Raw genomic sequence first — 16,441 nt, forward strand, 5'->3', positions numbered from 1 at the left:
TGAAACTAAAGTTCATGCTACATGTGGTACATCCATAGCTGCTTCTGATGGATATGGCAGTTAAAGATGAACAAGGGAACAGGAAAGTGAGAGAAGTCAGATGATTGTAGAAAAAAAAAGCTAGAAACAGCTCTTGTCTTTCATGGGCCTCTAGCACACCTATAAAGATATCATTATATCAGCACTCTCCTTGCGTTTCACTTCTTTTATGATTTTTAACTCATTTAGTACAACAGGAATAGAATTACAGCAGTGTGGTTGGTGATTGCAGATTGAGGCAAATATTCTCTGTGCAGGTAATTATTTAAAATGAGTGATGTGAAGGCTGCAGAGAAGGTATTCCCTGCCAGCCCACTTGCAGTGGCCAGGCTGTGGAGAAGGGCTGTCCAGAGGGTGCCTGGTCAGGTTTGTGATGCTCCAGATAACAGGAAGGGCAGGAGAGAGCCACAGAACCCAGCAAACATTTACTGCTCTGGCACTGAGCACCACCAGTAGGAAAATGTTTCTTTAGTACCTAGAGAGGGAATTTTTTTGGTGAATGATGGACTTTGGCTCATGTGAGAAAAACAAAGCCAATTGATTTAATAGCAATTAACTCATCCAATATTGGAGAGCCTTGTACTGTTTGGCATAATTCACTGAAAATTGTTCTGGCAAAGCTGCAGACATTAGATGTTTCAGAAAGGAGATGGGAACTGATAGATACTGTGCACAGATGTGTCAGGAGGCACAATAGTTAGGGGAGTCTTTCTGTAGTATTGCCTCATGCCAGAAGGTAGTGGCCTTCTTTTATCTTCCTAGAAAGCCTTAATAAGGATGCTGCTGGGAGAGGGAGAACTGGCCTGCTGTTTGATGGATTGGTTATCTGCCTGCCAGATAATTGTGTTTTCTATTGCACTTGTTATAATAGGTTTCCACCTAAATTATCAATTACTTTGTTTTTATTTTTCATGTGTGTTACGGGAGTTAATCTTGACATTGAGCCACAAAGGGCATGGCCTTTTCTGCATCAGTCTCACAGGTGAAGGAGGAGCTTTTCTGCTGCTGGTCACAGGTAGCCCCAGAGAGGCCCCCTCTGCTCTGCCCCAGACCATGAGCCTCACATCAGCCACTTTCTGCAGAGATAGGGGTCCAGTCAAGCTAAGATGCTATGAACTTTTTAATTCACACCTATCTTGGGTAATTTCCAAGGAAGTTGGCCCAGTCCATGCTGTATTCACTTCCTTAAGGGTTTTCTGGTCTGCAGTCCAGTGATCCTGATACTTTCCTGCTTTCAGAGGGGCTCAGACACTCCACACCATCTCTGAGTACTGCCCCTATCATTGTATAGGGCACCAAGAAATAGGGCACATAACTTGAATTTATAGTTTTAACTTCTGGCTTTTATATTTAAGTATTCATTTAAACTGATGAGATCTTCTCTGTGGAAGTCATTCTGTGCCGTGGTCTGCCTTTGTTGCATCGTATCGTGATACCATCAGCAGTGATTTTAATACTGTACCATTTTCAAGGCAGCAGTAACTCCTTGATCTAGTTATGTGACTGTCATCTGAAAATAACCATAAAGGACACAGTAAATTCTGTGTATCTGATAAGAAATCAGAATGAAGATACATAGTTAGCACAATCTGTTACTTGATTTTAAATGGCTCAATAATGATTTTTTTGACAAATATCAGAGTTTTTCCCATTTTTGAATTTGAAAATGGAGGAAGAAAAAGAAAAATAAAAGAAACACAATTTTCTTATCCTTTGCTTTTGTAATTGGATGACTTGCTTCAGTGCTGTGTGATTATATTTAATTAATGATCTCAAACTTTATTATGCTGTTTGTTAATGCTAGTCACTGTGCTGGCTGCGTTTGTTGGTTTATTTGCATATGTGTGGGGAGGAATATTCCCAATGTGATGATCTCATTTGAAGCAGAAATAAAATCACATTACACATCTTGAGAACACACTTTCCTTCTTTGTAAATCATTTCAGTCTGCTGATTCACCTTTGTTAGTACAGCTTTGTAGTGTCATGGAGTTTAACACTGGCAAAGATGATTCAAGCACAGCACGACCCCTGTGCAGCCCAGCCCCTCTGGTCATGGAGCCAGTGGGAGGGAGCCCCAGAACCCAGAGCTGCTTCCAGCCTGCTCTGCTGGGCTACTTCTGATCACGGGCCAAAAAATTGTTTGTTTTCTGCCTGTTCCAACTGGACTGATCTCTACACTGATGTCTGACACAGACAATAACACCAGCACACTGAATTCCATTGGATGACATTGTAGAGGAATATTTTGTTATCCTTATTGAGAAGCATATATGTACTCATTTAAGTGATTTAAGTATTTAAATGCCTTGCTGGAAAAATGGGAAGACAGTTTTACAATCATAAAACTCATATAACACTATTTCTAGGATACTTTTTTCTGTGAAAATAAATGTTCAACTATAAATGTTCATCCATCTCAGATGTCCCAGTCATCATCTGTAATGCACAATTTGACTCTTTTAACTTCCACTAAAATATCTCAGGTGACTGGTTTCACTGGAAAAAGTAATTAATTTCTCTGCAAAGGGCAAGTGCACCACTTGTTTGTAGCATTGGTGGCTCTTGGTTCTGAAGACAGTGGAATTCTCGGGCAAGAGTAACAAATGTACAAAGTCAGTAAGTCTGTGAGTTCTGGAAAGCATTTTACCTGGAGCTTAAATCTTGAACAAACACCAGACAGTAATACAAGTATAACACTTTGAAAGGTAAATAACTAGGAGATAGGATCACTGATGTTAAGAAACACACAGCCTGGATGTAGTTAATATTTATAATCGTTACTGAGTGCTTGTAGCATTTTAATCTATTCAACAACATATTGGACAAAATATGTTTATGCAGAATATTGATAATTGAAAATATTTTCCCTAATCATTCTGCAACAGATCATATGTCCTAAAGAATCCTGGATGAATATGCAACTCTTGAGAAATGAGTCCCAAACTTATAATTAGCAGTTTTTAAAAAAACTTGCTACATTTTCTGGAATAGAAGCCTGAAGCACAGCATGCAGATAACAGAGGCTGGAGGAACGGCTGCCTGCTTTGTTCTCTGGCAGATTAATTCCTGCAGTGGGGACCCAGAGAGCAGGCTGGGGAGTAGCTGGGTGTAAGATACTGTGAGACAAGTGTTTTGGGGCCCTGCAAAGAACTGTCTTGCCATTACTACTACTGCAGGGTGTGTAAAGGCTTTTGTGGCTGCAGATTGTCTTTCCCTCCTTGACCAGTCTGTTTAGATGGACAGGGTGACGAGGCACTTGCACAGCCTTCACAGGTTTGCATCCTTCACAGTGTCTGCACCATTTAGTCCTCCAGGCTGAGCCCTCGGTGCTGAGGACATGGTCTCTTAGGTTGGAGGCCTGGAGAATTAATGGAAAAACAAAAACAGTCTGACCCAAAGTTTGCCTGGGTTTTATTTTTTTAGCCCATTTTCATTGATTTCAATGGACTGTGAGTCAGATCTATACTGCCTGTTACACGGTGTGTTGGCCCAGTGACTAACAAGACTGCAGATATTTCTTCTTTTGAAGTCATTGGCCAAGACATTCACATAAATCATGGATTTTATTGAAACTGCAATTAAAACAAATCAGGCTTAATGCATGCTGAAAGCCTTAGAATTAGTATACAGGTGAACATGGAGGGAAAGGCACAAGCTTAGCCATCCTCCCAAGCAAAACTGAGAGAAGAACTGTGTATAGAATCAAACAGCATGTGAATATTAATGCACAAAATCCTCTGAGTCCCTAGTTCCCTGATGCAATTATTTTCTATTCACATTAATTGTTCCTAACAGATGACATTAATGACTTTGAGTTAAAATGTGTGCAGAGAAGGCCTTCAGCAGATCAATGCTGGTTAAAAATAGGGTCACTTTTGCAATCATTCATGCAAGGTGTAACAGCTCGTAAATAAAACAACATTAACATGTTGATTGATTTATAAATGTTAATTTTGTAGTTCATTTTTATGCTTTTTTTCCTGAAACCTGTCAAACTCTATGGATAATGGTGGGACTTGTGTTCATTTGTCATTGTTTTGTGTGAAGTAATGATAAGTTGCAAAACAGTGACTAGAAGAAAAAGTAGAGTTTGCTTTGGATGAAGAATGATCTGTTCTCCAGACAGGAAGTCTTGAACAAAGTAGGCACGAAAAGCAACATTTCAAATGAGAACAAATCCCCTTTTACCTCAGGGTCTTCATTTCCCTTGATATTGAAAAGCACAGTTTGGAATTTTAAAAATGCTGATCTGCTGCATATTTGACAAATGCTTATGCTTTGCTTGTTCCCTTCTGCCCCCCCAGAAACTCCATTCACGCATCTTAGACCTCTCGTCTGGGGATTTGCTTTCAGAAGTAGAACGAAACAGAAGCCTGATGCAAGCTCGAACTGCTGATGCTCAGATTCACGTGAGTGTGCTGTCCTTGGACCCCTCATTTTGAACCTCCTTTTCTCCTCTGAAGCCTGATGCCAGGGATGAGCCATAAAGCTGATCTCTGAATTGAAACACTGTTGAGACAGATAACAATGCTTTTACTTCCTTCTGTTCTCTGAAATTCAATATTGTGTCCTCAGTTGATATAGTAAGCAGATAGTGTCACTGTGTGCAAAAAAGGCGTAAATCTTAGCAATGTCCCCAGTATACCTTTTAGGGCATTGATTACATCTCAGAATCTCTGAGAAATGGTCAAGGAGCTTTTTATTAAAGCCCATGCACCGTATTATTCATCCTACTTTTATGATATATTATGTATGAACTTTTAAAAATTCATGGGCTCTGCATTTTTTTTCAGATGGAGTTAGCTTTGTGCTTATTTGGCAAAACGTTAGCCAGCGTGGCTTTCATGTTTCATTGTCAAAGAGAAAAGTAGCTTAAGAAACAAAAGTCACACAGAGGGAAACAAAGAGTACAAGAACAGAACATTGAACCTGCGTGTGCCTTTGATCTTGAAGTATAGTAGTGTCAACAAAAATGTAATCTCCCTTGTAATACGTATACTTTAATGAAAAGGCATTGTTTCAAAGGTTCACAAAAATGCTAACAACCCTTTGCATTTTATTTAATTAAGCCTTCAGGTTAGGATTTTCTAATATAGAGTTTTGTGTCTTTAATGGTCTGAGTCTTTCAATTTTCTGTGATTTCTAGTGAAAATGATATTTTTAAACTATAATACTACATTCAGGCCTTTTTTACTCTTATTTCATTAAAGGTAATGACCGAAGAATCATGATTACAAAAAATTAAAATTTCACCATGTCAGTTAACAGACCCATGTGCAAGTTAAATGTATTTAATTAATGCATTATAAACATGCTATTCAAAATGCTCTCTTGGATAATTTAGAGAATAAAAGCAAATTGCAGGAGAAAATTCCACTCTCTTTAGTGATCCGAATGCAATCTAGAAATTGGGTAGATATCCTACTTCAGAATCTGGAGTGACATGATAATTTTTGCACATTTTCTCCTCTCTTAAACATTAAAGATGATTACAGTAATACACTGTTCTTTTGCTTTCCTTAGATATCTCCATTTTCCCCACTGCTGAAACTGTAGAACCAAATGCCTTTCTCCTGTCTCAGGTGCAAAGGAAACAAAGTGAGGGCATGGGAAGGCTCAGACTGGCCTGAAGATGACAGGAAGGCAGCACTTGTCACTATGCTCTTTTCTCCTACAGGAGATTCTTAAAGGAAAGGATTTACAGGCATCCTTCCCTTCAGCACTAGGATGATTGGGACATAGGCCAGTATGAAGGGCAGGAGTTTGACATGACATGTTTTCCCAGTGCCACAGCTGAAATGCAGTGAAGTGGCCAGAACAGGCAGATGCTGCCGTGGCCTCTGCACAGTCACCCTTCCTGGGAATGACGCTGTCACAGCTGAGGAGGCTGATCAGAGGGGGTCTCCCATGGGAACCACAATGTCAGAAATAAAGCCTAATTTGTCTCCACAAAGTGAAAAAGTCTTCTTCAGAGCCAAAAAAACAGGCATCAGCCTGCCTCTGATGCTGAAAGATGTATTCTTCCCAGAGCCAGTGGATTTAAAGGCTATTCCTCCTGCATCCATTTGACTTCCTAAGAGAACATGTACCAATAACTCCCAGAGGTGAAATGTGCTCTTGCTGCCTCTAAATGATTTTCCCATTCATAGGTTTAGCTTGTGACAAAGAATAATGATTTGCCCTGTAGTAAGGTTTGTCAAAACCAGAACATTATGATGTCAGTTGAGCAATGAACAGCTGTACTGATGAACTCCTCAGCAGTAAAAATTCTGCTCTCTCCCATTCAGCTGAAAAAAGGTTCAACCCTAGTAGTAATAAATGGGAGGACATGGGGGAATAAATGGAAGAAATTAGCAGAAGGCCAAAAAACATGTCTGTGTATGAGAAGTGCCTACAAACCAAGCGTTGTTCCAGAGATTTGCATAAAAAAGCCTTGCCTACTGCATATGCACTTTTGGTAATTGTTTTATGAGTTCAATAATTTTAGATTTCTCATTCTTCCTGAATGTAAATGTAAATTCTTCATTTAAGCAAAATTAATTTGAGGTATATCTACATAGAAAAATCAATACATATTGTTTCAGCTTGCCTTAATGAAATCCAGAGGGAAGTTTTGTGAAACAGTCATGGAATCAGAGGATCATTTAGTTTGGTAAAGACCCTTAAGATCATTGAATCCAACAGTTAACCCACCACTGGGTAGAAAGGTCCTTTAGGATCATTGAGTCCAACTATTGACCCAGCACTACCAAGTCCACCGCTAAACCATGTCCCCAAGTGCCACATCTACATGTTTTTTAAATCCCTCAAAGAATGGTGACTCAACCACTTCTCTGCTCCAATGCTTGACAACTCTTTTGGTGAAGGAATTTTTGCTAATATCCAATCTAAACCTCCCCTGATACAACTTGAGGCCATTTCCTGTTGTCCTATCAGTTGCTACTTGGAGGAATAGACCGGCCCCCACCTCACTACAACCTCCTTCCATGTAGTCATATCTGGTGCTCCTGGTAATTAAAAACATGTCTGATTCTGTAAGGAAAGTGGAAAATAGCACAACAGAATAGTGCAAGCACTTAACATTAAAGAAGCTCAAACACTGTTAGGCACAAGAGTATTAGTTTGAAAACAAATTAAAGGCATCCTAGATACTCCTACAGAGGTTTAATATTTTACCTAAAGTGCTATCTACTCTTCATTACTCTCTTCCTCAAAGCTGGCACTTAGTCACAGTCAGCTGAAATTGCATTTGGAGAGGGGCGATAACTACACAAGTACTAAAGGCAGCCATAAAGTGTCAATAAATTGCATAAGCAAGAGGCTTCAGCTGTCTGCGAGCGACACAAAGATGGATTGTCCTACGTCAGAGAGTTTCTTAGACAAAGCTTTGAACTAGATAGGAAACCAAAATTAGACTGTAATGGAGAGATTCCATTCTCAGTGGAAATTCTGCTCGGGATACTAAATTAATTTACCTTGTCCAGGATGTGCAGCCTCATCTGTTACATTGTGGGGCTATAATGCAGTTGTCAAGATGTACTTGTATTCTTATAACTTTGTTTTCTGTATCTTACCAGAGCATGCTGCTTAAGTATAAAGCATAATTCAAATAGAATAATCTTTAGTGAAAGAAGAGCACAATACTAGTTCAAGAATAAAGAAGAAAACATTAACAACTGTGGATTTTTACCCCAACAAATGACATTATTAGCAATTTTAAATTTAGTTCTCTGTATTAAATTCACCAGATGCTAACAGTGTAACAGGAAGGTGTCAGTAGCTTACTTATATTTTCTTTGCCATTCTTAATCAAGGGGAAGTTAAATGATCTTTTTCTGTCCACAAGATATTTCTATTTCTTCTCATATTTTAGGAATTTCAGCAGAATGTGAAATCCAGTACACCTGTCTTGAAATGCCAGAATCAATTAAATATGACAGGTTCTAGCCACCTGTATCCCCGGAGCAGCTGCAGCAGCAGTGAACTCTCCCTTTCAAGTGCTTGCAGTGAATATTCCAGTGGTTCCTCCTACACTTGGAATGATGGAAAGACATGCAGCAGAAGGGTAAATCAAATTAATTTTCTTCATTTAATAGCTTAAGTTAATCTAAAGCAAGATTAATTGAAAAGCTGCCTATTTCAGATTTTTTTTTCACTTTCTTCTCTCTTTTATATTGAAGATAGTTGTCACTAAACTTAGTAAGGGTTCTCACTACAATGTCTCCTTCCCTGTAACTCCACCCCCATTCAATTTTTTTAGCAATTCCTTTATCACTTCCATATGCTTACAGTCTCCTCATTTATTCTGATATTTATTGTGTCTTTCATAGTCCCAATTGCTCTTCTTCTTTATCTTAATCCTTCCATTCGTATTGTTATTCCTTTAAATGCACTGCAGCTGTCACACCACTGTGAAATCCTTTATTAAAAAAGAACTTCGCTATTAATAGCAATGGATGAAGTGTAATGTCCTTATGCATGTCCTGTATCTCTTTACCAATGTGGTCACACTTTCATTGACAGCACTTGTGAGTAATATTTAATCTGTATTTTGTTTTTAACAGTCATCCGTGAGATGGGATAAAAGAATAAGCATTGGTTCTTCACTCCCAAGCAACCTCTCAAGTCCTGCAGATGATCTACCTCCGACTCGTGTCAAGGAAAACCATATCTTAGAAGGGCTGAAGAAATTACAGAAGCAAAAAATATTACTTGAATCACCTTCAGTAATATCAAAATGGGGTTACAAAGATTGCATGAACTCTAATGAAGGAATATATTCCCCTGGAGTTAAATGTGGTGGCCATAATGAACAGACTCATTGTAAGCCAGTGGAAATGGGAACTATTTGCATAGAACATAACAAAACTTTCTCATATGATTCAGATTCACATGATGATGCAGATGATGACTCTTCATCCTTGCTGCAGGAAGTACCAAACAAAGACTGCAGGACTTACTGTAACAGATTAACTCATAGCATTTCTGACAGTCTCTTTGACTGGGATCCTAATAGGAAACATTTTTCAGAAAGAAATTCATATTTTAATTCAAAGGAAAGACCTGAAAAATTGACTAGTTTTGTCAGTGGATATCAGGGAGAGGTAAATTCATGCACCAGAATAAAGGTGCCTGAGTTACAGTTAAATCAAAGCCATGCTAATATAAGGTGGAGGGACTTTAATTTTCAGCTTTCAGATACTGATGACAATGAAGTCTTGGATGAATTACATATAGAAAGCAGTGATGAGAAAAGTCCAGATTTATTAGCAACTCCCTTTACTGAGAAGTACACAAAGACCTCTGACATGCTCAAAGACACAGAGAATTCTCAACTTGTATCTACTGACAAAGAGGAAAGCCATAGACCTGTTCACTCAGACATTAGGCCGAAGACATGTAATTTCATTAAGCAGCAAAAGGTTATAAAAAAGACCTCTTCTGAAGAGTGCATTACGGTAATATTTGATGCTGAGGATGGTGAACCTATTGAATTCAGCTCACATCAAACTGGAGTTGTCACTGTAACAAGAAATGAGATTTCAATCAACCAGCCACAAACTATGTCCAGTGCAGAATACACTGAACTTACACCTCAGGGAATAACTGATTTGCAGGCAGGAACCAATGCTAGAAACTACACTGTTTTAGAAACACCAGAAGATGAAACTGAGAAAAATAATCTTGAAGATAATACAGGGAATAAAAATACAGTTGTCTCCGTGACCTGCAGTGAATCTTCACGCTGTGGAAGAGTGACACTGCAAAACACTTCACGGCAAAAGCTAGTGAAGCCAGTGTATGATGCATCATACAAGGCCAATTCAAGCTCCACCGTGCATGCAGGAATCAGTCAAAAGCCAAATGGAACTAAAATACCCAGCAGAGGTAAATTTTCTCCACAAAAAACTGTGATTTCAGAGAGTGGGGAAACACCTGTAGCTCTATCAGTGGGCCCCACAGCCCTTGAAAAATCACCTGCTCTGCCACCTGTCAAGCTTTCCAGATTCAAAAAAGCACAAAGTCCACCTCGTCATTTTGACTCGAAAGTTGACTTTCAGGTTCCAAAGCCTCCTGCCCACCCTCTGCCCGACTTGAAACGTCCAAGCAGAGGTGATGGGTCAAAGTATCCAAAGAGTCAGAGTCCAGCATCACCACTGTTGCCTCTGCACCTTATAGAGCCCAGTAACTATGGAGAACCTCCAACCAGAGACTTCCATTGTGATTTAGCAACTGTAGAAGCCCGATCTCCATCCCCACCCCTTCCTCCAGGCAGGTCAACATCCCTGTTGATTCGGCCTAATTATGCTCATTCTCCACGTGTAGCAGTTAAATTAGGAGGAGCTGGTCCCACTGAAACAGCAAAAAATATACTGAAATCTTCACATCCATTAAAAGGAACTATGAACTCTGGCTTTCATAATCAATCCAGTCATGAAATAGAAGCAAAAAATGTATCTTCTGGGGCCAAAATTGAATTATCTTACCTTCAAGAAAATGCAGAAGGAATTACGCAAAATAAATGCATTCCTCAGCAATCCCATAGTGCATGCCAAGGACTTTCCAAAGTTTCCACAAAGCAAGCCTGCCCAAAAACTCCTAATCAGCTGGGTCTCCACAGGAATCATGAGCATTCCAGCACAGATTTTCAAACAGCCAGGTCCTTTTCTCTAGGTTGTCCGTCACTGGAAACAACTTCTTCACAAGACACATATTCCAGCAAAAAAAATACTTCCAGTGACAGTGGGATAGATCAGCTACAAAAGATGCCAAACATTGTCCCCCAAACTCCTCAATGTCATACCCCAAGCACAAGTGAGCCTTTACTATCTCAGGTAAACAATTCCCCATCAACACTGTTTCATGCCAGTGACGCTGCACAGGCTACCCAAAACTCTAACGAGAAGGGAATGAAAACCCATCTCCCTGTAGGACTTAAATTATTTGTCAAATCTCCCCAGCTCCTCCGCAAGAGCTCTACTGTACCAGGGAAGCAGGAAAAAGACAGTATAAATGCAGCTTCCAAAAGTAATGTGAGTTCAAGTAAGTACCAGCAAAGTGAATCTGTATGTGTAGCCACCAGAGGTGCAATGTATGCTGAATTAAAAGACTCTAAGTCTGATACTGAAGTGAAAAATAATTTTACTGTGGGAGTTGGTATGGATGCAGCATCACCTCATTCACGTGAAAACTGCAACTTAGTGGTAGACAGAGTAGATGGATTAGAAAACAGATTAGTTAAGAGGTCTGTTTCTTCTAACAACAAGTCACACTTGAAGCCAGCTCTGGGCATGAACGGAGCGAAAGCTCGGAGTCAGAGTTTTAGTATTCACACAGGGGAGAAACCATCTGCCCCTGTGACAGAAGGTCTCGGGAAAGTACGGACTCAGATTATTACAAACACTTCTGACAGAGGAAATTCTCTAACAAGGCAGAATTCAGCCATGGAAGGACTTCAAATCAAGGCTGTTCCTGGGTCAGCAGTGACACCAGAGGCTCTTTTATATACTACTAAACCCACAGAAAATTCCTATCCTAGACAAGGTTCTCTTGGAAATATGAGTAGTTGCATTAACCAGCATGGAAGCCCAAGCAAGCTGCCCTTCAAATCATCTCCAAAAGCAGACTCATTTCACAATGCTGCGAAATGTGATGGAAACAAACCATTTTGTCAGAAAGGTGCACGTGGTCAATTTATGCAGAGTGAAAAGAGCACTGAAAGTTTTAAACACGAAGCTCTAAGTAAAAAAAATGTTCTGTCAACAGAAATGGAATTAGAAGCATCAGCTACTGTATCTTCTAGGCAAATTTTGTCCTTTCAAGGCTTCGATGGCATAAAATGTCCTCATAAACTGGAAGCAGCAAAATCACGGAGACAGCAAATGTCTTTAAAATTAGCAGAAGCCTCTGAGAAGGTTAATGATGTTTTGAGTTCACCAGCTCTGCAACCTACAATAGAGGAGAAAGTCATGTTGTGCATCCAAGAAAATGTGCAAAAGGGTCAGGGACAAACCAAATCTCCCACTGTGGAGACTAAACAAAAGACTGGGCCCTCTATAGCAAGTTGGTTTGGATTTCGAAAGAGTAAGCTCCCAGCACTGAGTAGCAGGAAAACTGATGTTCCTAAAACTAAGGTAGAAAAAAAGGATGCAAAAGTTTCAGGATTTGGAATTAAGCAGGCAAAATTAGAGAGAAGAAAGGAAAAAAAGAAAACTGAACAACACTGTGAAATAGAAAATGAAATGAACAGGAAAACAGACAATGGTGACATTTTAGCCATGGAGAGCAAAATTATGAAACCTTCCCAAGACACGTCTGGTGAGATTGAATGTGAACAAGTCAGAGGTTCAACCATGGCTGCATATTCACCAAAAGACAGCTTTATGAAAGAGCTTTTAAACAGGTAAAACTCCAAACTCAGTTTGGGATGTGTTGATGTACATGTAACTTTACAGATGTCCATTGCTAAGTTCATGTTCCTTTTGTGCTAAGAATGCACAGTAGCAATCAGTAGATCCTAATCAGTAGATCATAATCTCTACAGGAAAAAAAGCATTATTAATGAGATGATAATTTTGTTCATGTTACTTTGTTAACCAAACCACTGGTCTCTGAAATTAAAGAATGGCAAGTTACATCCAAGTTGATGAAAATTCAGATGATTGCAGAAATAAAAAATCTAGGCAGATGATGGTGTGTAAAGATAGAGGATAATTAGGTACATGTTTTAATGTATTCTAGTTTCCTGTATCGCAACTAGGAAGCACATGTTTGGGAACTAGACTGAATTAATTACATTTCTAGGTACCATAACCTTTGGTCACAGAAGAACTTGGCAATTCGCATACTATGTTTTCATGCTTGCCCCACAGCAGTCCCAAATATAATATAAATCATTATATGTGAAAGGCTAAATTGATATACTACCTGAAATTGCAAGTGACAGGTTTGATCAAGGCTAGTTAGAAACATTTATCACTCAAAGGTCTAGAGACAGAAAGATACAGAGAGGTTACTTTAAACATTAAAGGAATGGGAAAGTAGAGTGATTGAAGAAGGGCAATGTAATTTATCAGAGGAATCACTCTCTACCTGCAGAGTTGATAAGAAAGCAGCTCAGCAGACAGAAAGTGGATCAAATAATGTTTCCTACAGGAGTGTGTCGAAGGGCAGCTCCCAGGGCTCCTCTCTTCATGGCAACTCTATCAGCTCTCAAGGAAACCACAAGAAAAACAGCAACACAAAAGCTGATATGGAAATGCAGAATCAGACCCTGGTAAGTGCTTTGGTACATGAAAACATTATTACCTTCTTTTTAACTTCTGTGTTTCCTTATTGCCAGTGCAGGCAAACAGGATAATAACTGTTTATATATAAGCTAGAAAGATTTTGTGTAGCTAGAGAATTATGAATGAATACAAAAGTTGGCAGCTTGACTATAGGCCACGTTATACAGCTAGTCATGAAGATCCTACTGCTTCTGCTGGCAATTCAATTCCAGTGGAGATATATGCACAACGATGCTGCAATCATGCTGTAGGAGAGTGAAGTAATAGGACCATTTTCTTTTATTTTAATATTTTCCCTTTCCCTGAAAATTGCATGCCAGTGTTAAACATTTCTCTGAACATTATAGAAGTCATTAAGCCTAAAAAGTGCACTACTTATTGGGAAAAGGCAAAGTATTTGACCAAGTTTGGGAATATTTGTCACTTAAGAGGGAGCATTCAAAAGCAAAAACATACCTTTGACCTGCATCTCTCTTTGTGCTATAAAAATCTCCCTGCAGATGCCCTGTAGTTAAATTAGTCTTATACTTCAATAGGGTGCTAACTGTACCTGATAATTTAATTTACCCAGAATGTTGCAGTTTAGAAGAAAAATCATTTTATTTTCTGTTAACTGCTGAATTCTGTTCTTGAAAGGTTGTGTGACTGACTTTACTGCACTGGGAAGTGTTCAGAGAGAGTCTAGGACTGTAACCTAAGCCGGCTGGGTGGGTGCCCTTCCTTGTGAAGCTTCTATTAATTAACCTTAGAATTTAATGAGCAATTTCTTGCCTAGCAACGGCTTTTCCCAGGATGTTTTAGAGTCCAGACACCCGGAGAACAGAGATACTTTAAGTCAAGAGCATTCTTTTCTCATTCCTGATAGCTGTATTGACCATATTATTATGATGAATGTTAACCATAATCACAATTTTAACAAAAAGTCTTGAAACTTGTGCCAAATATAATGCTTAATATGAATCTGAGGCTCTTACTTCTGTTTTTCTGACAGAACTGAGTTACTGAAGTGCAGCACATACAACTATTTCATCTGAGAGAATTTGAAATACAAATTCTTTGGGATGTGTTGCAAAAGCATTGCAAAAAGCTTCATAATGGGAACTGGAGAAACTCTTAGCTTAGTAATGATGTTTGGGATGCTTAAGGTCAAAGCATCCCACACGGGGTTTCAAATTCAGGCAAATGTGGTTTTTGGTTTTTTTACTTTAATACAGATGTCTTTCCTAAGAACATTTGCAAGGTCATTTTTTTAAAACTTACAGGGAACATATGCAAAATGAATGTGTTTGAAAACTTTCCTCCTGACTCCTGTCGTAACATCTCTTCTTTGAAAATGTAGATGCCTTCTGCATTATAAAACCACAAATTATAAGCATATCTAAGGCTGTCCTTGTAGTGTCACTGAAAGGAAAGAGAAGAGAATGAAAGTCTGGAAATGTGCAATATGCAGGAAATTCAATCCAACTGATCTAGAACTTTGATAGCAAAGCAGAGCCCCTTATCAGAGCCACTCAGTTTAACTATGCCCCATTTAATATGGCCCTGACAGCTTAGGGTATATCTTCACTGTACAGAAGTACAAAAAACTCCACACATTGCTTCTACAATTTCTCTCTAACTTATTATTTTCTACTGCTGCAATAATTTGCTGTGCTTTTTGTCTGTCATTTTGTGAAGTCTTTCTAAATGCTTCAATAACAGCCTTTTGAGTGTATCTTCAAGAAACACACTTCATTTTATGAGAGAACTACAAAGATTATCCTTAATGCATGTAAACAATGGGGAAATGCTAATTATTCTATTTAGTTTTTAAAGACTATTAGTCATAGGGAAAAGGCATTACCTCTGCTACACTGTACACTCTTTTGTTAGCTGGGAAACAACGTATTTTTTGTATTGTTTGTGAAGATTAATTTACATTATATGCTTCATCTTTTTGAGTTTCATATTGTGTTTATTGTGGCACTTAATTTCTGAAAGAAATATCTAGTGCCAAAAGACTGAGGACATCTAGAATAGTGAGATTTAAAATGTGCTTACAGTTATTAATGCGAACTTGTGAAAGAGATATACCTTAGGATTCCTCAATATGTGATATTTCATCTTGTCCTCCAAACTTCGAAAAGAAAAATGATGGAAAGTCTTTAAATTCAAAGTTCCTGCATCTTATTACTATCATTTCCAGTTATTCTTTGGTGTCTGCTCACTTTGAAGCAGATTGCAAAGGACTGTGAGATAGCTGTGACTGAAAACAATCACGTTCAGTTGAATGGCCTGTTGTGCATCCTTTTTGCTCATAAAAAGACAAAATTAATGCTTTTGGGGAAAACAGCATAAATCCTTGGAAAAGGCCTAAACTAGGAAGATTTCTTTTTTTTTTGAACAATTCAAAGCTCATTCAGTCGTACGGTTGAGCACAGAAGTTGCTGTATTTCAAAATGAATATATATATATATATAGATATATATATATATACTGCTGCTTTAAATCCTGGCCAGAACAGATCTTAACATTCATTTTCCAGCAAGTTTTTCTTTTAAAACCTATTTAATTTTTGATGTTTAAATCACTTTTCTTATGATGTGCCAGGTAAAGACTTGAGGCTCTATTATACCATAACATATGCACCAATTACCTCTGATTTCTGTTCATGCAAAGAATGTTATTGCTGGAGTGCCACTGAATTTATGGAAAAAGCAATGTTCCACCAGTGGTGGCCTTGTGCATTCACCTTCAGAGGGATACACTTCCCGTTAGCGTTCATCAAAAAAGCACTTTGCTCTAAAGGCCAGCCAACAGAAATACATAACACTTTAGCCTATACCAAGGATATTCCACATTCTCCAGGACTTTTTCACGTCCTTGGCTGGAGTTTTAGGTGAGATGCATCATTTTTGTGCCGCGCTGCTTCATTTCATCTTTGTGATTTTATTACAGCCCTCTGTAATTTAGAAAAGCCATGGGCTTTACTTTGTGAGGTGGAAGCGTGGCACCAAAACCAAGACACCAGCAGTTTTGTGTAGCACTCGGTGTGTGCAGTCTGTGTGTTTGGGGAATACCCAGAGATCTATCGCAATATTGTGAAATGTCACAGCAGCAGCAGCCACAGAG

At 38.8% G+C, this 16,441-nt stretch overlaps 1 protein-coding gene across 3 annotated transcripts in view; it reads left to right on the forward strand.

Annotated features, from left to right (window-relative positions):
* Positions 1 to 16,441, forward strand: part of NCKAP5 (NCK associated protein 5) — a 205,899-nt gene that overhangs the window by 136,403 nt on the left and 53,055 nt on the right. For all 3 annotated transcript variants that reach the window (XM_071562747.1, XM_071562748.1, XM_071562749.1), the window contains exons 8-11: positions 4,346 to 4,450; positions 7,915 to 8,106; positions 8,606 to 12,444; positions 13,197 to 13,317. In XM_071562747.1, the coding sequence (XP_071418848.1) occupies positions 4,346 to 4,450; positions 7,915 to 8,106; positions 8,606 to 12,444; positions 13,197 to 13,317 (4,257 nt within the window). The remainder of the gene's footprint in view (positions 1 to 4,345; positions 4,451 to 7,914; positions 8,107 to 8,605; positions 12,445 to 13,196; positions 13,318 to 16,441) is intronic.

Source organism: Pithys albifrons, chromosome 8, assembly GCF_047495875.1.
Source record: "Pithys albifrons albifrons isolate INPA30051 chromosome 8, PitAlb_v1, whole genome shotgun sequence".
NCBI lineage: Eukaryota > Metazoa > Chordata > Aves > Passeriformes > Thamnophilidae > Pithys > Pithys albifrons.